A 25,398-nucleotide genomic window follows, 5' to 3' on the forward strand; every position below is an offset into this window, starting at 1 on the left:
GTCTGACTCAAATGCAAGATTTCATTTTATGTATTTGTTAAATTTGTGTTACTATTGTTTGTTTTTGGTGGCCCTCCAATTTGCTTTGTGCTGAACAAACATATTACAAAACTGGGAGAAAAAACTTTAACCTTAAATAATAATCAACAGCATCAGCTGCAGTAAAACAGTTGACTTACAGTTAATAGGAGGAAAAACCTTTGGCATTATCTTACGTGACAGTACTTGAAACTAAAAAGGAATCTTACTTGTCTATCTGTAGGAATTGGAGTGTCCTTATCAATAGCATCATACTTTGCTTGAATGGCACCCTAAAGTGTAAGAAGAACATGTTAAATAAACAAAAAGCCCATACAATATATAGAATCATAGAAATGTAGGACTAGAAGGGACCTCAAGAAGTCTTCTAGTCCAGACCACTGCACTCACAGCAGGACTAAGTATTATCCTGACAGGTGTTTGTCATTCAAAGATGCAGATTCCACAACTTCCCTTGGCAATTTATTCCAGCGTTTAACCACCCTGACAATTAGGAAGTTTTTCCTAATGTCCAACCTAAATCTCCCTTGCTTCTTGCCCTATCCTCAGAGGTTAAAGAGAACAATTTTTCTCCCTCTTCCTTGTCACAACCTTTTATGTACTGGAAAACTTATCATAACCACCCCTCAATCTTTTCTTCTCCAGGCTAAACAAACCTATTTTTTCCAATCTTCCCTCATACATCATGTTTTCCGGACTTTTAATCATTTTTGTTGCTCTTCTCTGGACTTTCTCCATATATTTCCTGAAATGTGACACCCAGAACTGGACACAATACTCCAGTTGAAGCCTAATCAGCACGGAGTAGAGAAGAAAAATTACTTCTCGTGTCTTGCTTACAACAGTCCTGCTAATACATCCCAGAACAATGTTTGCTTTTTTTGCACTGTTGTCTCATATTTAGCTTGTGATCCACTAAGACCCCCAGATCCCTCTCTGCAGTACTCGTTCCTAAGCAGTCATTTCCTATTTTGTATGTTTGCAACTGATTGTTCCTTCCTAAGGAGAGTACTTTGCATTTGTCTTTACTGAATTTCATCCTATTTACTTCAAACCATTTCTTCAGCTTGTCCAGATCATTTAAAATTTTAATCCTATCCTCCAAAGCACTTGCAACCCTCCCAGCTTGTTATCGTCCATAAACTTTACACGTGTTCTCTCTATGCCATTCTCTAAATCATTGATTAAGACATTGAACAGAATCGGACCCAGAACTGATCCATGCGGGATCCCACTCAATATGCCCTTCCAGCTTGATGGTTAACCACTGATTACTCTCTGAGAACGGTTTTCCAACCAGTTATGCACTCACGTTATAGTTGCATCAAGGTATTTCCCCAGTTTATTTATGACACTGTCATGTGAGACAATATCAAAAGCATTACTAAAGTCACGATATATCTCATCTACTGCTTCCCCTCCTATCCACAGGGCTTGTTACCCTGTCAAAGAAAGCTATTGGGTTGGTTTGATGCAATTTGTTCATGACAAATCCATGCTGACTGTTACTTATCACCTTATTATTGTCTAGATATTTGCAAATCGATTGCTTAATTATTTGCTCCATTATCTTTCAGGGATACTGAAGTTAAGCTGACCGGTCTGTAATTCCCCAGGTTGCCCTCATTCCCTCTCTATAGATTGGCACTATACTTCCCTTTTCGGAATCTGTCCTGTCTTCCGTGGCTTTTCAAAGATAATTACTAATGGTTCAGATATCTCCTCTGTCAGTTCCTTGAGAATTCTAGGATGCATTTCATCAGGCCCTGGTGACCTGAAGACATCTAACTTGTCTAAGTAATTTCTAGCTTGTTCTTTCCCTATTTTAGCCTCTGATTCTACCTCATTTTCACCGTCATTAAGTTAGATGTCCAATTGCTACCAAACTCATTTAGCACTTCTGCCATTTCCACATTTTGTGTTATTATCATCTCCCCCACCCCGCCCCAGCCCCCACTGAATAACAGACCTACCCTGTCTCTCGGTCTTCCTCTTGCTTCTAATGTCTTTGTAGATGCTTTCTTGTTATCCTTTATATCTCTAGCTGGTTTAATCTCATTTTGTGCCTTTATGATTTTGTCCCTACATACTTGTGTTATTTGTTTATATTCACCCTTTGTAATTTGACCTAGTTTCCACTTTTTATAGGACTCTCTTTTCAGTTTCAGATCATTGAAGGTCTCCTGGTTAAGCCAGTTTGGTCCCTTGCCATACTTCCTATCTTTCCTACACAGAGGGACAGTTTGCTTTTGTGCACTTAATTATGTCTCTTTGAAAAACTGCCAACTCTTTTGAACTGTTTTCCCCCTTAAACTTGCTTCCCATGGGATCTTAACTTAAAAGAGCAACAGACCTAATATATCTGGACTGTCCAGAAGAGGTTTGCACAGTCCAAAACATGTTTTTTGGGGGAAAACCCAGGACTGGGAGTACAGTGGGGTCACCCTGCAAGTAGTAACCAAGGCTGCTGGAAGCCGGACTGTGGCTGTTTGCTGACAGGCTGCTGGGGTCAGAGCTGCTGGACCAGGACTGTGGATATACACAGACGCTCAGAATATGACCTGCATGCTGTTTGGCTGTTTGTAAATAGCCTAGGTTGGGAGCTACAGCAGAAAAGCATTGAGAAGTACCTCAGGTTGCACAGCAAATAGTGACACAACCCTTCACTGGTCTGAATTGAACCCCAGAATGTCATAGTGGGATGGAAAGGAGATTTTTTTCTCCTCAGAGTTTTTATTTTTAATTAGCCCTTGTTGATTGGGGAGGGGATTGCTAAGTGTATTTGTTGGAGTTATAATAATAATAATAATATATTGTTTTTAAATAGCAGTGGCATTTTTAAATATTGCCAAGGATGCCTAGGCACTTATCTTTTTTGGAAAAGTCAAAAATAAACTAAAACCCAGGCAAGTTCAACATTCCTTGACTGTACAGAAAGGAAATCGTGAAGTGAAGCAAAAAATTGCCCCAAATTGTATTTATTCACATAGTTTCAAATATTATTCTCATTTCATTGTTTCCTAGTATCTGTAATTTGTGTGAATCATCCTCTCTCTTTCTCTTACCTCAACACCCAGCAGGGCAGCCCAAGTTAAACCTCTCATAAGTGGAGGAATGTCAACTCTGGCTTCCTTCCAGACTTGATTTTTTTTGTATGGATAAGCCTGCAAAAAAACAAAACAAAACAAAAAAACCCCACAACTTCCTTGAAACGAACAAGATCCTTCCTTTAGGAAAAATTTCTCCGCCACTGGAGACAAACACAGTAAATCTGCTTATTTAATTAATGTATATAAATTTTACAATCTAAAAGGGGTGCATTCCTCTCTAAAAGACAAGGATTAAGCATCTACTTTTATTGATTCAGATAATCCACTCCAACACCTTTTTACAGGAAAGAAAATGCCTATCATGTTTTGTTACATTTGAAAGGTTTAAATATAAGTAACGTCTGCAGAGTTTCTAATTTCTTCTGCATTAAGTATTCCTTTTCATAGTATATATACCTGACTTCTTAAAAAATGTGTCTCAGAGTTAGTGCAATACTTATTACAATGTGTAAAAAAAATCTGAATGAATTTTGAATTCAAAAAAATCTGAATATACATCACTTATCTCATGAGTACTTATGTGTATTCTTACTCACATGTGCCACACGAAAATGTGTACAATCATATTGCTGAGAAAATTCAAAATACCATGGCATAAGAATAAACCTCTCCCCCTCTGCAGTGATATCACAGTTTTGACTAGTACTGTTTGAATGTGCAAGACCAGTGTTCAGTCCAAAATATGCAATGCAAAAGTGTTACTGTCCTGTCTGAGGCTACACCACTTATGTTTAATTTGGTAGCTATGTGCACTGCCCACTGCTGTTAGAAAATATATGAGATGCTTCAGTGTCCTCTCTCATATGCAACTGTGTTAATAGTAATGACTCATTTTATTTCTATTTTTAAGGCCTTTCTTATTGTAGGGGTTTCTAGAATTGCCTCTTCTTTTTGTAGTTTCTCCTAACTCCTATTTTCCCTCTTCTCTTGGATTCACTTCTGCATCTAGTTATCTTCTATTTTCCTCTCTCCTTACTATCTCACTTCTCTGCTTCCACTTGCAATTGCTTAGTTCTTTAGTTAATCCATTCGATTAATGGATAACTGAGGTTATTGCAGTACTGTTAAGAATCCATACCTTCAGTAGTCTGTCAAATAGAACAATTCTGTGTAGTTGGTACTCCGTGTCCCTCTCTCGGATGATCAGAGGAAGATTGGCTGCTGCAGATAGTTCATTATTACTGTTTGAATGGGGTAAATTTGACTGCCTGGAATAGAGTGAGAAAAGCAGTAAAGACTGGCTAAATAACAATAAATGCAATTAGATGTAAAAAGAAGAATGTATAATGGAAAAAAGTGTTTTTAAGCTAGAAAACAATTTTGAAAGGAGAAGTTACTATCTACTGATCAGCATTTGTGCACTCAGTGCTATACAGTAAATGTCAAAGTCCAGATTTGCAAGACCAGGTAACTAAAGTTAGACTTCTCAGTTCACATTTAGACACCTAAATAAGCAGACCTATTTTCTAAAATGCTGAGCAGACAGTAGCTCCTATTGGCTTCAGGAGTCTAAATAGGATATAGGAGGTTAACACTAGATTTCTCTTTATGAAAACCTTGGTCCTGTCGTGCAACGTTCCACTATAATACAAACCACCACTCAAAAATAATTAATGCTATTATATATACACTTACTCGTCCTCAAGCAATGGATAAAATGCTTCCCCACCAACATCTTTCAGTCTCTGAAATTAAGATTAAAAAAAAGTATTTAACATCAAAATGCTTCTCAGTACCTTATCTGGTACAGTTGAGGAATATGAAAAGTATTAACTTAGAAACACTTTTAACTGTTTGTACTAATATTTGCCTAAATATTAATTTAGTTCTGATAAAGAAGGAATGTCCACCCTTAAATGATAAGTAGCATGCAAAATTTAATATGACTCTTAAAAAAATCAATCAATGGAAGCCATTCTGTTTACACTTTGAGCAACTCTGAAAATTAATCCTGTTCCCATAAACATCCCCACATATTAACATTGTTAAATGGCTGTTTTCTTTTTCTTTGACAAGGACTTTGATTCAGGTAGTTACAAACCAACAACAGAACCTGGTACTTCTTGTTACATAAAAAATAAAATTATGCTAATTAAATCTCTTTTAGTAATGACTTCTGAGAGACAGACAGTAAGAGAGATGTTCTAGGGAAAGGTGACAGGCAGGTGAGACTGCACTTAAAAACAGAAGTTTATAGACATCTTCAGTGCAATGTGCTTAAAGTTTAATACGATCTTCCCTGTAGTGTTCTTTTATGCAGGTCAATCTCTAACTTGAAGGTATAATGCCATCTCCCCTGGGGATTGACAGAGCAGTTCAGACTCTCAGTTCACTCATCACTGATCCTTTTTTTATTACAATCATTGTGCTCTGTTCCATGAGTTGTGTTTGGAGGATTCCAAAAGATAAATATAAATCTTTCAACTAACACTGCAAGTTTGGCTAAGAGATTAGCAAGATTCAGGCTAGTATCCTCTCAAAAATGAAAGCTCTGTATATTTATCCAGTACTGCACTTGTACCCTTAGGAACAGATATTTGATTTTATATGCCAGAAACTCACCCCACTGCAGTTGTTGCATGTTGTAATAAAACATTTCTTTGATCAGTTTTCATGTATTAATGTAAAACAGTGCAGTTTTGTTGCTTCATCAGTATGTTTTTATGTGGAGTGCACAGACTTGATTACCTCATGCTTCATTTCCTGTAACACTTTAGAAAGTAAAGGGATTCAAGCCAAAATGGACCAAAATCCTGAGCTATCCATTTGTAACATCCATTTAATTTTTGTATGGCATCTTCCCCCAAACTAATACTGGATAGTATTTATTGCTTTAAATACAAAATACCAATTGTGCATCATTAACATAGAACTCTACAATAAAAACTGCATGTGAATGAACACGTAAAACTGACAATGAGAAAAAATAATATTTCAGTAAGAAATATGGTAAAACCTGGAATCAGCAATCACTCAAAGCATCCTAACAATAATTTGATTAGTTATTGTTTAATCAATGTGGTTTTCTAATGGAGGTGAAACAGAACTCTATTCAGTAATTTTGAGGGAATCTTTGAGGGAATCTCTTAAAACCGGTTGCCTAATAGCTGCAGACTTGTTTCAAGTTTCCAAAGACTGAGGTTAAACCATGGGAAACTCAGCAACCATAGTAAACATGTCATTTAGTAAAGTCGGCTGATCTTAGACAGAAATGAAACTTCTGAAAGATGTATCATCTGAAGCAAAAATAGATAACTCATTCTTTATTAACAACTTAAGCCACCACTGGATGTCACAATTACCCAGTAAAAATATAGCTACTGCAACATAATGAACCGAATAGCACACACAAAACAAAAAAAATCCCAATTCAGTAATTTCTCCCAGACAAAATGGGTTTTTTTAATATTTTATATCTAATTCAGAATCTAATTAACTTGGGCCAAGGAGTTTTCCACTGGATCCAGAGCAGCCAAGTGTCCAGGAGAGACTGCCCGAAATGGTATTTTGAAAGAACAGCAGCACTTGTTCTCTTACATTCCTTCAAATATAAACTGTTTCTGCAATTGAGTTACAAGCAGCTAAGAAGGTATGCAGTATTGTTTTAGCCATGTCAGTTTCAGGATATTAGAGAGAACGTGGGTGAAGTAGTATCTTTTACAGGACCAACTTCTGTTGGTGAGAGACACAAGCTTTTGGCTTACACAGTGCTCTTCTTCAGGTCTGGGAAACATACACAGAATGTCACAGCTAAATGTATTTAGTAAAAACTAAAATGTATGTAGCTATGACACTCTGAGTACATTTCCCAGCCCTGAAGAAAAACTCTGTAAGCTCGAAAGCTTGTCTCTCTCACCAACATAAGCTGGTCCAATAAAGGTACTACCTTCCCCCCCTTGTCTCTCTAGGCTTCAGGGAATGCATTTTGCTTACATTTCTGAGTTGACACAGCGACAGTATCACAGTTGTGTCATCTAGGAGAGAACTTCTATCTCGTCCTTGCCCAAAGCTCTCACCATCTTCAAACAAAAAGCTTCAAAGAGAAAGACAGAACCCCAATTCCTGGTTATTTTAAAGGACATCATAATATCACATACTAAAAAAAAAAAAAAACAAAAAGAGCAAAATTCTACAGTAATCAGCTGTTTAACAACAAAAAGAAAATACACTAACTCCTAGAATTATACTGTACCATACTCCTGACTACACTGAACTGCCTTCAAAAGCAGCGTGCAAAAAGCTAGTAATATTTGAATAATTCTGAATGAAAATAATCTTATTTCTCATGTTTTCTAGATATTGAACACATATTAGAATACCATTTACAGCTCCTTCAAAGCAGAACAGAACTAGATTAACATTCCCTTCTGTTCCTCATCCTTGCACACAACAGGATTAACAGGGGGCAATACATGAGCTTCTTGCATTGTGAGGGAAAAAGAAAATAAATATCTCTGTCATTCAAAAGGATCTCGTAAGGAGTTTATCTGTATGGCTGTAGCAGGGTAATTCTTCAGAACTATGGATACATCCAAATGAGGGTGATCCAACAGAATGAGTATTTTAGAACATATTGTACTGAGCTGATTTTCAAGAAACTAAGTTCACATGGGTCTAGGCAGGCTATGGGCACAGGTGTAAGGCTTCCACCTTCTACACCAGAAGTCATGGGTTCAAATCCTCGGAGCACTTGGCCACGTAGTTTTTTTCCCCTGTGTTATACAGGATGGAGGTCAGACTAGATCACGACAGTCCCTTCTGGCGTTGGAAACTATGAATCTATAATACCAGATTCTCTATTTGCTTCTCACTAATGAGATGAAATTAGGATCTGCCCACTGAATGAAGAAATATTTCATCTTCAGTATAGATATTAATGGGACTAAAACTCAGATGCAGAAATGTGTGTGTGTGTATTTTATATAAAAAAAAATAAAGAGAGATTACAATCCAAATACAGAAAGTCATTTAAATGTAAAAAACGTGACTAAAAACGAAACGATGGACGTGTGTTTTAATGGAGGCCAACTAACCCACAAAAAGATTTTCATCACAAAAATTCTACTGCTTAAAACACACTCTCCACCCCTCTCCCCACCCTGAAATTCTGGAAATTAACAGATAAAGAGCTGAGTCAGTTATCTGCTGTCATATAATCACTCATAAGAACAGCCATATTGGGTCAGATCAATGATCCATCTAGCCCAGTATCCTGTCTTCTGAGAGTGGCCAGTACAAGATGCTTCAGAGGGAATGAACAGAACAGGGTGATCTCAAGTGATCCATCCCCTGTCATCCAGTCTTAATTTTTGGCAGTTGAAGGTTTAGGGACACCCAGAGCATGGGGTTGGGTCCCTGACCATCTTGGCTAATAGCCATTGGTGGACCTATCCTCCAGGAACTTATCTAATTCTTTTTTTAACCCAGTTATACTTTTGGCCTTCACAACATTCTCTTGCAACACGTACCACACGTTGACTGTGCACTGTGTGAAGAAATACTTTGTACATATAGTTGGGGTTATTTTTTCTAGTGTGTGTTATTTTGTACTTATTACTTTGCACTCACTAAAATTTCACTCATCTCCTGCCACCAACCAAACCCTAACTTTGTCATCTTCTTTTGCTCTGTAAAAATAAATATGCTGTTGGAAATACACAGCTGATTTTACATATTACTTAAATACCTGATCCTGCAATCTGATCTGCTTGGGCACAGGGATCCACCCACTTATATTACATTGTAGAACCAGAGCCTAAACACACTATAAAGATTTCAAAAAGGATACAGTTCCAGGGTACATTAAGTTATGTCACAATTCCATAAATCCTGCACAGTAGAATATTATTTTTATGAAAAGAAAAGAATGATTGATCTCTGGTGAAATGTGTTGACTGTATGGGATTGTAGGTCTATGTAAATGTAAACAGAACTAGCAAGTTTTTATTTTAATTTACTATATTGTATAGTAACTAAATATGCAGCTTTTTGTACTGAGTAATGTAGCATAATTTAGTGCTAAGGTATACTGGAAATGGAACATGTGTATAAGAAATGGAATCTTATAGCCTGTTGTTAATTTGTATTTTGAACCTTCCAGACACTACTGCAAATTTTTCAGAGGCAATATTAAGCGTGGGTGGGGGGTGTAAAATCAAGTGGGATAACAGTGAATGATAGTAGCTTATATGGGGAAGTGTTGAGGCTTTTACTATTGCTCAAGATGTTGTTTTCAAATTACTCTCTGAAACTAAGAAGTTAAAACTTCTGAAAACACTTTTTTTTTTTGGAAAAACATTACACTTCTCTGTCCACCCCTTTCCTCACGTTTCCATCCCCAAAAGTGTTTTCCTTTCCTTACTTGGGGAGCGTGCAGATGGGTGGTTTTGATCGAATGATTTCCTTGTTGACAAGTTCTTTCTCCAAGTCTCCTCCAGCCAAACACCAGAGATAATACACCTCTTCAATCGATCTTTCTGCTAGGTAGTCACAGTCTTCATCTATTAACAAAAGCCAAATTAAAATGAGTTACAGCTTTTTAAGCAGTTCATGTTTTTCACAATCATTCTAAACACATTTTAGTTAGAAAGAGATTATTAGATTTGAAGGGTCATATGGCCTACTGCAGAGTTAGAAGAAAAGTGATCTTCCCATTGCAATATCCTAAAACAAGGCTCATGGGAAGACAAAGGCAGCTGGACACACTATAGGGTTGTCTTGCATTTGGAAAAAAAAGTGAAAGAATGTCTGCAGTTTGATTTGGTGCCAGAAAACTGAACAAGTCAGATAAGTACACTGAGTGAAAGTGTGTTTTTTGCTTATTTTACCCATAATACAAAATGTATTTCTCGTCTACAATACAAAGAGCTAACAGTAAACAGCAACCATTGAACCAGTGATTCACATTTAAAAGCCTCAATTTACCAAAATATTACATGCAGCACACACATGCTGGTATTGGCTTCAACTTCAATTTTAACAATTGTAACTTTAGCCTCACAATTTTAATAAAAACGAATATCCAAAATAATAAGAAACTTCTGAGCTTATCGGAAAGGGTAATGGCAGCCCAGTCACTCATGTGGGGATTTCAAACAAGGGTAAAAGAAAATCCCATCTCTTTTGAGCATACTGTCAGGTAAGTATAAAGTTTTAGCATGACTTTTATAAATGTAGCCTCTCCCATACAGACTGTGCTTTATAACAACTGCCAACAGCCTATAATTTCCACTGCTTCCAACACCGGCTGCCTATGTAAATTTTAATAAATGGAGCTACAGCAAACCTTCACATGATATGTCCAAGGAGCCCCATCTGCAAATGACCACATAGTAATATGAAAAAAAAATAAATCAGCAGCACCTCTGAACCATGCTGAAAAAGTAAAAAAAACCTCACACTGCATATCAAGGACAATGAATAGGTGAATATTACAGAGGATGATGCATAAAGTGAACAAAACACAGATCAGAGATACCCTCTCTCTGTCCTCTAGTGTCCCCACAGACACATAAGCCCTTAATACTACTCACTAACCATTAGGAAACAATAAGATCTTGCTACAAGAATGTAGTATTAATACTTTAGCAATCTGTAAGCAGAAAAAAAAATCAATTCTTTCATGTTCTGTCCTCTACAGGCAACATTTTATTTTTTTCCCTTTTCTCTCTGCCACACCCCATCCCTTCTACCCACTTTTACCTTTACACAGCTGAGTGATGTCCTCTGGAAGAGTTAAATTAGCACATCTCAGAGAGGAGGAGAACAGATTGACAGGTTTGTGGAAGGGAGGGTGTACAGAGGCCACTTCACTGAACAGATTGTCACACAGTAACTGGTCTGGAGTTGGCCTTGAGTAAAGCATTTTAAAAAGTGAAAAAAAGAACAGTAAGAAAAAAAAAAGTAAAGCCCTTTTAAAAAAATCTAGCTAATATAAAAAAATCAAAAATGGTAAGATCGTGGACTCTCATATCACCAAAGAAATGTTCTTGTTAATCAAATCAAAATGTAAAGCTTCATATGGTAATCAGTTCACTGTGAGCAATTTTATTTACAATAATTCTGTATATTCTGCATCTTACAGCCTATCTATGATCAAGCATTCTTATTCTCAACCCAAGTTAGGCTCTTCTGTCTTTACTAAATTAACAAAGGCAACGCAATGAGACAATCCACTGTTATTTTGGTCATAAATGAGACTTTTTTCAACTTTGGTTAGTGAGTAGCTCTATGCTGTACTTAAAATGTTTTTTAAAAGAGAGGTCACTCATGCCAGTGCACATTAGAAACAATGTGGATGAGATAGTATCATTTATTGGACCAATTTCTGTTGGTGAAACACACAAACTTTCAAGTTTACACAGAGCTCTTTTTCAGGTCACCTGAAGAAGAGCTCTGTGTAAGCCCGAAAGTGTGCGTCTCTTTCTCCAACAGAAGTTGGGCCAGTAAAAGATATTACCTCACCCACCTCTTCTTTCTAATATACTGAGACCAAGAATGCTACAACACTTCAAGCAACGGCATGCAAGGATGTGTTTTGAAGTAACATCAAATCATGTTGGTTATGGTACAGCTACAATAAACACCTCAAATTTCCAAAGAGGGAAAACCTGTCAACTTAAAAGTGACTAAATAGTTTACTTCCAAACACCAACATTCAATCTTGTTTTTTTAAAAAAATAAAGCTGGTCTTTTACTTTTTATTAAAATAAAAATAATCTGGAGTCCTGATTCAAATAACTCATTTTTAGACATCAAGCATCATACATGTGCATATTTCCCCTTTTCCCCAAACAAAGTTGATTAGTCTCAGTTCTGATTAATTTCCCGTAGTGCTTCATCCTGCAATGCAATTGTTCCAAATATTTTTTCTTTTAAAAAGAGTTTAAAAAGAAACAAACAATCATATATGGTAACAGCTCTATTGGATCGTCATTTTTGGTACTGTTCTGTTTAGTCATGGGCTGGGAAAACACAAGCTTGTTTGGAAAAATTACAGCAACAGGTGCTCTAATTCTGGTTTAATCTAACAGTATACTTTCACTTTTTACTCACAATATATTATTCCAACATATATAAAAGAAATGTTAAATGATGATGGAAAGTAGTACACAAGTAATAAATTGATGCATTACTATATGGATGAGCATACCTGGATGCACTTTTATGTAACTCATATCAATATAATACTGAATGCAGTTCAGCTTCATCTAGTTAATTGCTTTAGGCCCAGCAGAAGTATTCAAATTTCCTATAAATCTGGATTGACTATTTACCTTTTGGAAGGTTGAAATGTAAGGAATTTCTTCAGTAGAGCTATGGCATTTTGAGGAAGCTCCTAGAACATAAAAGGAGAAAAAAATAATAGTCAGCAATTGATTACTACTACACTGATCCACCAAGCCACATAAGCATACATGAAACTTTAAGTACGTAAGTAGTTTTACTGAAGTCAATGGAACTACATATTTACTTAAGGTTTTAGCTACTCTGTCATGAGTATAGTTTTTAGTTTGGACAAAATGTTCTAGAAGTCAGAATTAATATTTTAAAGCTAAGATTTTCAAAACTGACCAATGATTTTGGGTGTCCAATTTCAGAAACCTTAAAACATGGGGTATTCTCGCCCCTGAAAAAAAAATCATTCCACCCCTTTATAGTTTCTTAGTCCAGACACCCCAAAATTGAGCCACCCACAGTCAGTAGTTGCTTTTGAAAATCTGGACTCAGCTGTGTAATTATATACCAATAGAATTATTACAGCATCGCAGATTAGCTCACCAGTCATTACAACACCAAAACCAGATTTTAAAAATCTGCATCTTGAAGACTGGGTCTTCTACTAATGTATCATGAGAGTCTGAAAAGTACTGTCTACATTTTATTTGGATTGTCGGTAATTTTGGGAAAGGATGGAGGTCTTCTGAATAGTGATGGCGCTATGCATTTCAGCATCTAAAGTCTAAACTATTAAAGTAGTTTAATATATAATTATTTAATATATAATATAATTTAATATATAATATATAATTTATAATAAAAAATACTATGTAAATCAAAGCAATCAAATAAGTTACAAATCTTTTGGACTGAATTTACTTCAGCAAAGAAGAAAAAAGAATCCCATAAAATGTACAAAACAAATAATTTCAGTTAAGAAAACACTGATGAGTAGACTAGTTCACCAACCTTAATAATGTCCAGACAACCATGTTCTTCAGCTAATACGGTTACAATGTCATCCATGCAGCCTATACAATAGAACAGTAGGAAGTACAAAGCTTATAATGAGAAAGTGTTACTGTTTAAAAAGACACAAAGAAAGTTTCCTCTCCTCCCCCCTCTCCTCCCCAATTTCTTAAAGTATTTATTTGACTGATTGGCTTTATCTCAAGTATCAGCGGGATAGCTGTGTTAGTCTGTATCACAAAAACAACAAGGAGTCTGTTGGTACCTTAAAGACTAACAGATTGATTTGGGCATAAGCATCTAAAGAAGTGGGTTTTTTACCCACAAAAGCTTATGCCCAAATCAATCTGTTAGTCTTTAAGGTGCCAGTGGACTCCTCGTTGGCTTTATGGTGGCTCATCATAATAGCATCTGAGAGCTTTACAATTTCTAGGTTTTTTTCCTTTAAAAATAGGAATCCCATGAAATATCCCATGAATCCCCTCTACTGTGGGAGGTTTAACACAACTTTTCTGGTAACCATAGACAGTATGTGTGTGAGAGGGTGGTTAAGGTGAATCACTTCGTCTGTAAACACCTCTAGAGAGAAACTATGGCCTGTGGAAGCTTGCATATACTGGCTCAGATTGGGTTTTCCGGAGACCAACAGGCTTTTGGCATAAAAAGGCTGTGTTTAAACTGACTCAGGACCTTCTTTCTGATCCTACATACCAACAGGACCTGCTGTCCAATGGGGGCCTGGATCCTTGAGGAAGGATTGGACAGGCTTCGGCCTCCTTGAGCTCCATAAGACTGCCAGGTGTCTCCTGATATATTTAGTGTGTGTTTAAGTCTGTGTATTGTTTTTATTATGCTTTCTTCATAATACTTTCACCTTAAGAATAAATGTGCTTATTTAGAAAGAACTGTGTGGTAACTTGTCACTGCTCACAATACACTGTTCATAATCCTCAGGGAGAAAGCAAAGCACAGGTGCTGGCCTTTAGGCAAACTGGCTTGCTGGGGATATCACAGTATAAGACAGGGACCTGGGCTGTCTTAAAACCCAGCTCAAAGACAGGTAAAGACTAAAGACCTGACTAGGCTCTCGGAGTGGACCATGGTGAAGAGGAATACGGTGCATTCTGAAACAGTGACAGCTTCCATGGGTTTTATTTTGTGATCTAATAACTATTCAAAATAGTGAGATATTTAGAAAGAAAATTTGCTGAAGAAAAAGGATATTTGTGTTAACAGTAGTTAACCTTACAGGTACTGCAGTCAGCTTTAGACCAATTTAACATGTGTCCTCAGGTCTCAATTTGAGGACCTGCCTCTTTTCCCTCACACTTGATAGTTCCCAGGCCAGTCTGTCGCAGCATTACTTTGCTGTAGGTCTTTCTTTTTAAAGAAGCTTGAATGGAATTTCAAAAACTGTTAGTCTTTCTACTAGCCTCATCTCATTCAAATCATACCTACACCTCCAAATCTACAGCACTGTTGACAAATTAAAAAAAAGAAGACTATAACAAAAAGAATCTGGAACTAGCAAGACATGCTTGTCACTGCCTGAACATCTTTCCATTCAATCCTTTATCTGTTTAGTGTCTTGCATACTTATATCTTTGGTACAGAGACCGTGTTCTTCACTTGTTTATACTAAATAATAAATAACCATCAGAACTGGCTCCTCTCAGCAACTCCTCCTCTACCTCTCCATTCAACACTCATTCAACACACTACAAGCACAATGCTCCTTTGCTGTGCATATCTGGCACGCAGTTGCTGCTGCTCCCCTATACCAGCTCAAGTGAAGCTGCTAGATGCCCATCATCTTTCCAAAATTGCATCTCAGGCCTGTGCATCCTGAGCTTACTTATCGCCCTAGTTATAGACTTATTTGGGAAGTTAGGAAGACCGACATTGAACCCTGTAGTTACATTTAGGTCACTCACCTAATGTAAGCAGAAGTTTTAGTTTTTCAGCTATATCCAAGCTCTGGAACAGTTTTCTACCCTAAATGGAATAGAAAATTATATCAACAGTTAAATGTAAATTTGTCACAAGTACCTGCCCTGTGCAACTTTAGGTATATGTAAAGAAAATCAGAGTCAGCATGCAGATTTTTGAGCTCTTAGAAAAGTTAATCTGTCAGATGATAAGCAACTCTCAACCTTAACTATAGCAAAGCTACCATTCCACTATCATGACCGTAAGGTTTATTTTTGTGTGTTTGTTTACCTTTTGGGGTTGCTGTTTTTTAAAACAGGAAGTAAATTCAGGGAGGTGAATGAGCTTTCTTAATGTATCTGATTTTTTTCTTTAACTCAAAAAGAACAGGATTTTAAAAACCACACACATTACCGCGAAAATATTGTGCAATCTTTAACATCACTATAAACAACTACAATTAAGATTTAGTTTTTAATGTCTATAACAAATAGTCATAGTTTGCTCTTATATAGTGGCTTTCAACTAATGTTATTCCCATTTTACAGATGAGGAAGCAATTCAAAGAGGTTAAATAACTTGTCTGAGGTCACAGAGTAAGTTAGCAAAGCAGGAAACCGAAGCTAAGATTCCTGATTTCCAATGGCTTGTTCTAACCATTGGATTCCACTGCCCTGACCATGCAATTCAGATGACTTAAATTCTGTTTAATGTAATAAGATTAAAGACAAACATTTTTACTTTCTGAATAATAGTCCATCATCATCTTTGTGATAAAGAAGTCCAATTTATCACGTACAGCTAGTGAAAACTAAGTTGCTGGAATTTATCTGAAGTCACAGAGCCAACACGCAACATCTTCTGTTTAATTCCACGACACCATACAGGAACTCAATGCTTTGGTAACAGGATGAGTTTTTCCAGTGTTATGCTCCAATAGTAAACATCGTTAGTATCCACTGAATAGTTATTGTTAATTTAACCATTACTTGCAAAACAGCTTTTCTTGAGTTGACATAGGTACAAAGTGAAAACACATGTACACAAAATTCTTCACTGAGAGGCATATAATCAAAACACACAAGAATTATTCAATAACATACCACACAAAGCTCAAATAATATAATACCAAGAGACCACACGTCTGATTTAGGGCCAGAGGGCAGCAGCTTCTCACACTGAGTGTGATCACTAGGTTTGACAAATCCCTGTGCAATTACTTCAGGTGCCAGGTATGATGGGTACCTATAACAATGCAACAAGAGGTAAGAATTTGTACATTAAGACATTTGTCAACTACACTAGTCAAAGTAAGTTCCTGTACTGAAAAAAAATTAGATAAAAGCAAACTCACCAAAAGTGCACAGCAACTTAGAATGCCCAGAAAGCATAGTAGGTCAAACTGTGCAGACAGAGCTACTGTAATATCTACTATATGAAAAATCCATTTTTTCTTTATACCAGTGTTTTTTGTGAGGAGTGAATGGTAGCAACATTAAAAAAAAAAAGCGTCCTACACAACACAGAAAATGTTCATTAAACTTTACCATATGCTTGTATTTAACCTAATATTACAAGTGCTTTTTCAGTATGTGTTCTTCCTTGTTGATTTCTTTATAATGTCACCAGTTATATCATTCCCAGTATTTAGTTCATAGCCAAACAACTTACAAGTTAATTTAGCAACAGATGGAAAATAAACCAAATAAAAAACAACAATGGCCTCAACAACTCATCCTAATTTTTTTCCATTTAAAGCTTGTTCAGTATGAATCAGCCATAGATAGTACAATACTTAAAACTGAGAAGGCAACTTTTTGGGGTAGAGAGGTCATAGCTGCTGATGTATGTAGCTACAGAAACCAAAGGTGCATTGTTAGTTAAAAAATGTCCCAAAGATTACAAGGCGTCAAAAGAAGCCTGACTACAGGAACTAGAGAGATTCTGAAGTGAAACAATTTCATCTTGTATGTACAAAAAGAGACACATATAGAGGAAGTTACTAATAAGGACAAAGGGGAAAAAGCAAGGGGCAACAGAGAATGAGACCATAAAACTTTGAGGACCAATATAATTCAGAAGTTGAAGAAACCACTCTCTCACTTACAGGAAACTACAAAAGATTTTGAAACAATAGGTTCTTGGAATGTGTTGGGACAACTTCTTGTTTCAGAACATGGAAGAAGCAACCGGGGGGCAGCCCTCCTCACGCAAAGAGGAATTGGTTGCAAATCTGAAGGTAGAGGACAATAGACAAAATTGCTAAAGATGAGTCCAAAAGAATAATGCCAGTATGTTGGGACAAAGAAAAGCTAAGACACAAAATGAATTACACATACCAAGTTATATACATATATTAGGAGCAAGAGAAAGACAAAGAAAAGCAGAGGACCACTACTTATTGGGGAAGGAGAACTAATAGTGGACAACACCAAGATATCTTTTTCTCACACATGGGCACATCAATACATGAAACATTATCCAGAAAAATGAAATGATAAAGTAACATGGAAAAAAATAAAAATGAACCAAGACAAATTTGCAGATGATCAAAACAAATTTTAGGCAAGTTAAAAGTAACCTAAATCTTAATATCTAAGGACACTTTTAGAACTAGAAACTGCAGTTTATTTAAGCTGACCAACTAGTTTATGGTTAAAGTATTTGGCTAAATGGTGGTGAAATTATGTGAGATTTGCCTTGCCATCATAGTTACTCTCAAAAGCTAAAGTTTAAAATTGTATTGTTAATTAACTTTTTTTTAACTGTGTTTGAAAAAAAAATGATGAAACTGTGGGTGAAAAAAATTCCTTAATTATAGTTACCTGCATTATTTCTATTATAGTTAGACACCCCAATGTGATCCCATTCAGGCATCTCAGGTTGGACACCCCAAATGAATAGATTTAAGCACGTTGCATTCAGCTATAACTTGAATGGGTGTTTAAAATGTTATTTAATTTCATTCTCTTTAATGTATTTGCATTTCTTGGTGTACTGTGATTTTGTAAAAGTTTTGTTATTCATTTTCTACCCATTTCCTGCGTCTGGCCTGCATACCAGGCTCATAATTACACTATCTGGGGGCTGAAAGTAGATATCACATTAACAACTTCTACAAAGGAATACAACTACTGCCACAGTGGATCAGACCAGAGGGCCACTGTGTCTGAAAGTGGCCAGCAACAGATGTTTCAGAGGAAAGAATCCCACAGAAGGCATATGTGGTATAATCTGTCTCCACAAAAATAAATCTAACCTCTAATAATTAGTTGTTAGGTTAAGCCAAAACTTTGTATTTGTATTATCTGGATATTCTTGTTATCTATATATGTACCCATTTCCTCTTTGACTCTTATTAGGTGTCAGAGTTACAGAGAGAACTGCATCTTAACTCCTTTTAGTTCTTTCGAAGAGTATCCCTTCAGCTGACAGGGGTACCTCTCATTGGGTAGAACCCTGTGGTCAAACCACTCCTAGATTCTATCTCCAGGCTGCAGACCCCTGGTTCCCAACCATGTTAATGCGACAGGCCCAGCCATGTTTAGTACCTCAGACTCCAGGAACCAACGACGACTGAGGTGGTTAAAGTGACTCAAAAACATTTTCTTCAAAATTATTTATTTATTCACTCACCCAAAAGTACAAAGCACACAGAGTTATAGATTAAAAAAAGTTCTAAGGGAATATTTCCCTTTAACTAATGTTTAATCTTTCCTCGCAAGCTTTCATACATTTCAATGCGTGCGCCCAACAATTTACTATCAAATATACAATGCCTAAGATGTCTATATTGCATGTATGTATCCTTACCCTATAGGAAAATCAACATCAACACCATGAGCTGTCATGTGGTATAGTCCAAACTTAGCCAATTTAATATGTCCCTGTAAAACAAAAAATATATTAGCAATGGAACTCTACATATTACATAAGCCACAGAAAAAATTAAAAATATATAAATTCTTTTAAATTGTGCTAGCAATCTGATGAATGTCAGAAAGAGCTGGAGACTGACATTTTATACGTGTCCCAAGTGTTTTTAAAAAATACAAAACCCAGCTTCTAAGGTCCTGATTCCTATATGCAGACAAAACTTTATTGAAAATTAATGAGAGCCTTTACTTGTGTGGGAAATAAAATGCACACCACACTAAAAGAATATTAAGCTAAGTTTTCTTACTTTCTGTGCAGTCATAAGCAATGTTCCTTCATCTTTTTCTTCTTGGATCCAAAACACTTTTTTCCCCCAACTACTTCCACTCAGGTTTAAAAATCTGAGTGCATTCTTTCTTCTCTTCTCCCTCATTCCATTTATCACTTCATTTATTCAGTCCCTCTCCTTCCTCCCTTTCCATTAATTCCATACCTAACTTTCATTACCAACCTCCTCTCCAGCACTAACTCATTCCTTTTCATTCATCTGCCATTCATAATGATGTTAGAAGAACATTTTCTACATATTACCCCTATACATTACCACAGTTCCTTCCTCTCTGAAGTCAGAGCAGTGACATCTGTGCTGCTTTAGAGAAGCTTACATTAACACTCCCAATATAAAGCCATGTTTTCCTGGGTTATTTAGTTATAAAGAAATAACTGCAGGCCCAAGCCTGACATACAAACTCTCATTTTACCACAGTCACAAGTTAGGCTGCACCCAAATGGCTTTGATGTCTGGGTGAAGACAACAACACATCAAGTTTTTAAACACTTTAAGGGGGGGGGAGATCAACCCTTTAAAAGTCCATGTAACTGCTCTCCCCAGCTCCCCGACTCCTGTGATCTATTTTAAGTCTTTAATACCATCTTAAAATCCTGAGTATTTTTGTTCCTCAGGGATTTCATTTTCTATTAACTCAGTTTTCATCCCATTGAAATACGTCATTTACCCAAAGCATGGAAACAGAACAACAAAAGTGTTTCTGCTTGTTTCCTTTCCCACTTTATTGCAAAGGTAGGATTTGAGATGAGAGATACTGGTAGTCCCATTACTATCTGGCTCCTTTAAAGAGGAGTTAAAAAAAAAAAAGCACAATTAGGCTCCTTAGTTTCAGAGCACTGATGTGACCATTCTGACTACATCCTTATGTTTTTCTTGCTTTTTGTGCATGGCATCTAGATTCCTTTCTGAAAACTAGAAAATATGTAACAGATGAGAGAGAATGATCAGAATTTGGGATTGTACTGATCCACTCAGATTATGAAACCAATAAATATATCACCATTTAAAAAGCAAATACTAAATTCTGTTCATGAGAGAGAGAGGAGATATACGCAGCATTACCCACAACTACACTTAAGGGTTAAATTATCCTACCGCAGTAGTCAAGGTGGTCTAGGAATGCCAATACAAAAAAAAAAAAATAAAATAAAAAGAAGAAGTCACAATTGTACAACTTCCTTTTAAAAAAAAAAAAGAAAAGAAAAAGAGAGAGACAAAGGGTAAAAAGCCTGGGCTGGGAGATGTGGAAAAAAGGGACTAAACTGTAAACACATCTGAAATTCTATACATTTTGAGAACACTTGTTGTTTTGACTGTAAAAATGTCTCAATTATAGAAAATATTTCACCCAGAAGGATCCCAAAGCTATTTCTCACTGGCCAGGCTCCAAAACGTACAATGTGACACTAACTTTGATTGCTGAATAGGATATTCCAGTCTCCTTACCTCTCGATCCAGGAGAATATTGTGAGGGGAGAGTGCTCGGTGGACCATTCCTCGTTTGTTCATATATTGCAAGCCCTGCAATACTTCAAATGCTATGCGTAAAATCCTTGAAAAGCTGCAAAGTAGAACAACATTCTGTACCCATTTCCTTTTTAAAAAAATTGCAAATAAGTATGCAAGTTATGGACACTGATGATTTGATTTCCTTTTGTTACACTGCTATTCTAATCGAGCTATTCCTTCTCATCTGATGATGAACTTTTTGTAAGGGGGCAGGCATCATTTTCATCAGGTTGAGGGGGGCAATTTTTTTCCACACCATCCTCCAGACTTGCAAAGTTTAGGCTTCATAAGGAGTTTGCAAAGCTCTTTCCCAACCTGAGGCAAAGTTTAAATAAGCAAAACCAGAATATATTTTTTCATATTGTTCAGTTACGTTTGTTTGCTGCTTCCTAGTTGCAGTTTAGTTGATGTCACCAGATTTCCTCAGCCGGTTTATTTTTCACATCTAGCAGCAGCACTAATTCTTCACCAAAAGTTGTAGGGGGGGTTTCAGTCAACCAAAAACTAGTACTAGAACATTCTGGAGCACATCACAAGCATTAGTGAGGGTAGAGGTAGGAGGGCAAGGTAAATAGTTGATCAGCTAGGGTAGGGAACACAAGCAAGAAGTGCAAAGCAAGCTTGCTGGGATAAAGTATGTGTATAATAGTGGAACGGTGTCTGAGCTAGGGCAATTATATTGGGGAGAGGGAGAGGAAAAACAAAGAGATAATGCCAGGAGAAGTTGGGTATATAGCAGCATCCAGAAAGTCAACTAATTACTCCATCTTGCAGGTCATTTCCATATTCTACTTGATGCTAGATTAATTCCTTAATCTTTTGATTCTCATATTCTTAATACTCAGACTGAAGGATTTGTTCTGAATGCTGTGCACTCCCCACCCCCGCTCCCGTGAACTGTTAATCACCCCTTCATATAATTGCCCTTGGCCAGAGACAGTTCCTCCTACATGGTATTATCAACTCTACTTCAGAATTTACCTCCAAAATGTACCAATGAAATAAATTCAGGTGGCTGGGAGAAGGAATTCCCCCAGGTTTAGTGGAGGTGGTACACTAGGTGTATCAAAATGGTTAGCCTGATAAGAGGGGAATAAAAAACATTACTCCTTCAGTAACAGTACTAGCACACTCCTCCAACTGGAATGAGAGATAGCATATTTTCTAAGCTGGTAGCACAGAGGGCAGGAAAAAAAACAACACAGTGATCACTGCAATTACTTGAGATGCAGATAACTAGAGTACTCCATTTCTAGAAAGGTTATAAGGTTATAATACTATAGTATGTACCTCATATATTAAGTGCCATTTATAAATCCTCAGTATTTAAAGTACAAATTCTCCATCTTGCCTTAGACATCAATATCCCCTTAAGGACAGGCTGACATCAATGACAAATTGTACTGAATTCTGTGCAATATACACATATTATCCCACAAGGAACTGAAAATGAACTAGCACACTAATCTCACTTGCAACAAAATAGACTAGTGCTGCTGCCAGCCTCCCTGGACAGATTTAATTTGAACAAATGTTCTACGGCACCCATGCACTACAGTGTCAGGAAGATTGTCAGGAATCTGCAGAATACAGCATAGTTTACATGCCTATAAAACAGTATGTAGCATATTCACCTCACCTTTAAAAAATAAAAATAACTGCATTAAAACTGATCCTTGTTTTGTGCAATTTTTCTCCATGGATATAATGGTGAAACTTAAAGTAGTCACTCCAACATGTGCATGCACCCCAAGGGAGTTACCAATTACTGTGACAGCTTTAATAGACACTCATTGCCTTCCTTGCAGTAAAAAAAGACTCTCTCTCTCTCTCTCTCTCTCTCTCTCTCTCTCTCTCACACACACCCCCCCACACACACACAACTGTCTGGTCAAAAACCATGAAAAACATCAGAATGATAAACAGATTGCTCTTCACTAGCCTTCTGCACAGATACTTGTTTATAAAAAGAGATACCATCAGAATTAAGTCCTTAAATTTAGAGGGCAAGACCCAGATGCAAAAGTCTTCCAGATTCCGACAATTTAATTTATTTATTTTTATTCTGAATAAATTCTCACACTGTTTGGCCACTCAAACTTTCTAGACCAGTAGTTCTCAAACTTTTGTACTGGTGTCCCCTTCCACATAGCAAGCCTCTGAGTGCGACCCTGACCCCATATAAATTAAAACACTTTCTTATATATTTAACACCATTATAAATGCTGGATGCAAAGCGGGGTTTGGGGTGGAGGCTGACAGTTTGCAACCCCCCATGTAAAACCTCATGACCCCCTGAGGGGTCCCGACCCCCAGTTTGAGAACCCCTGTTCTAGACTTTAGATGAAAAACAAACAAATATCCACATTTCAGGGCCTGTCCCTGATCCATCCATCCATCCATCCAACCATGTCCCAGGTTGGCTGATTGTCAAGATGAGCCTCTTGTTTAAGATACACACTTAGATGTTGCTAATAACAGTTTTAAACCAGTGAAGTCATATAGCAGTTGCACAGCAACTGATGGACGTCATAAATAAAAATTTAAAATCTCATTGCAGACAGAGTAAGAAAACACTGGTTTGTTAGAGAAATCTTCATTAGTAACAAAGGAAACAGAAAAGCACTTGCTATTTAAATTCCTTTATGTATGAATATTCTCAGTCTCCCAAGTAGTTCCAGCAAAAATGTTTACCTTTACTGGGTGTGACAGGAATTTTAAATTTATGAAACCTTTAATAATGGTGCAACAAACACTTGTTTATAAAGAGACACCATCAGAGTTAGGCCCTTAAATTTAGAGGGCAAGACCCACATGCAAAAGTCTTCCAGATTCACTCAATTTAATTTTTATTTTTAATAATGGTGCAAGGTAGCGAATACACGAATGCAGTTCTGGAAGCAATGCTACCACCTGAACACCAAGGGCTATGAGCTTGATCAATGTAAGGATACCAGGTCCCTCCTAGTCATTCCTGGGACAAAAACACAAGGAATATGATTACTAAAACTTAGCATTACGTAGTTGATAGTAGGAAAAAGTAGTTTCTTCACATTTTCAGTATGCTAGTTGTTCCTAAGCTCTCTCAATAAAATGCATAAGAAAAGCTATTAAAAATCTTTCGTTCTAACAGAACTTAAAAATGTTTATATCATCAGAAAAGGGGTCTTTGGATGACCAGTGATTTGTCAAGCAAAACACTGAGAATAAAGTAGCAGGTATAAGATTTCACAGTGAGGTAGAAGATTTCACAGTGAGGAAGGGATATGGTGTGAAAGGTAATCTATCTTACAAAGCGGACAAACGGACCATGTACCTGAGCTACATAGATATTTTCATCCTTTGGACAGATGACAAACTCCTTCATAGATTTTCACCACAACTTCAACAACCACCACCCATCCATTAAACTCTCTCTGGAACACTCCCATACCAGCCTCAACTTCCCGGACACCACAATCTGCTTCAGCAATGAACAACTACCCAAGAAATCTTTTCAGCCAGGCACTCAGATACCACAGGATATGCTCCGAGGCGAAAGTCCAGGATATGCACTGTAACACATTCAAAATCACCTTACCAAACAAAGATGATCCCAGAAAAGTAGATTGCACCATGGAACAGGTCACCCAAATACCTGGGAGAACCTGCTTCAATACAAGGAATAAACCCCCCTTCAACCGCCTACCCCTAGTTGTCACCTACCACCTGACACTGGAATCCATACAGGGTATCATCAAACAATGACAACCCATACTCGATGGAGACCCCATCCTGAAAGAAATCTTTCCTGAACCCCCTCTTCTGGCCTTCAAACAACCCCCAACCTCTCCAAGTTCATCATCAGAAACAAGATCCCCATAGACCAGGACACACCAACTCAAAGAGGCACCAGACCCTGCCAGAACAACAGATGCAAAACCTATAGACATATCTCCATTGCTACAATGATCGACACCCCACACAACATACCTTTCAAGATCAATGGCACCTTCCCATGCCTATAAAAAACATGTGGTTTACCTCAAACAGTGGACTAAATACTCAAACAGCAACTACAGAGGTGAAACCTGATAATCACTATGCTCTCAAATTAATTCACACAGGAAAGAGACAAAAACACCATATTATCTGTGGATATATATATGGAGAGATCACAAAGACATCTCTCTATATCTAACCTATCAGTACTCATCCTCAAAGAAAACCTGCACAACACATTTAAAAGATAAACACCTGGGACCTTAAATTCATAACTTTGCTAGACACTAAAAATTATGGACTGAATAGAGTCACTGGATTTATGGCTTATTACAACAATGAATATAAACCCACTAACACAACCCCCGGCCCCTCTGCCAGCAGCTCCCCATTCCTTCCTTTCCCTCCTCCGACTGG

General features: G+C 37.1%; 1 protein-coding gene across 9 annotated transcripts in view; it reads right to left on the reverse strand.

Annotated features, from left to right (window-relative positions):
• TBCK (TBC1 domain containing kinase) overlaps nt 1-25,398 on the reverse strand; it is a 244,548-nt gene that overhangs the window by 169,408 nt on the left and 49,742 nt on the right. For 7 of the 9 annotated variants that reach the window (XM_043513301.1, XM_038399499.2, XM_043513304.1 and 4 more), the window contains 13 exons: nt 20,938-21,052; nt 19,080-19,153; nt 16,370-16,511; nt 15,272-15,332; nt 13,338-13,399; nt 12,425-12,486; nt 10,851-10,999; nt 9,511-9,649; nt 7,083-7,182; nt 4,785-4,834; nt 4,228-4,357; nt 3,105-3,203; nt 249-311 (listed from right to left, as the gene is read on the reverse strand). In XM_043513301.1, the coding sequence (XP_043369236.1) occupies nt 249-311; nt 3,105-3,203; nt 4,228-4,357; nt 4,785-4,834; nt 7,083-7,182; nt 9,511-9,649; nt 10,851-10,999; nt 12,425-12,486; nt 13,338-13,399; nt 15,272-15,332; nt 16,370-16,511; nt 19,080-19,153; nt 20,938-21,052 (1,246 nt within the window). The remainder of the gene's footprint in view (nt 1-248; nt 312-3,104; nt 3,204-4,227; nt 4,358-4,784; nt 4,835-7,082; nt 7,183-9,510; nt 9,650-10,850; nt 11,000-12,424; nt 12,487-13,337; nt 13,400-15,271; nt 15,333-16,369; nt 16,512-19,079; nt 19,154-20,937; nt 21,053-25,398) is intronic. The other 2 variants (XM_043513302.1, XM_043513306.1) reach the window with 1 other exon arrangement.

This window comes from Dermochelys coriacea, chromosome 4 (assembly GCF_009764565.3).
Source record: "Dermochelys coriacea isolate rDerCor1 chromosome 4, rDerCor1.pri.v4, whole genome shotgun sequence".
In the NCBI taxonomy this organism is placed as follows: Eukaryota; Metazoa; Chordata; order Testudines; family Dermochelyidae; genus Dermochelys; species Dermochelys coriacea.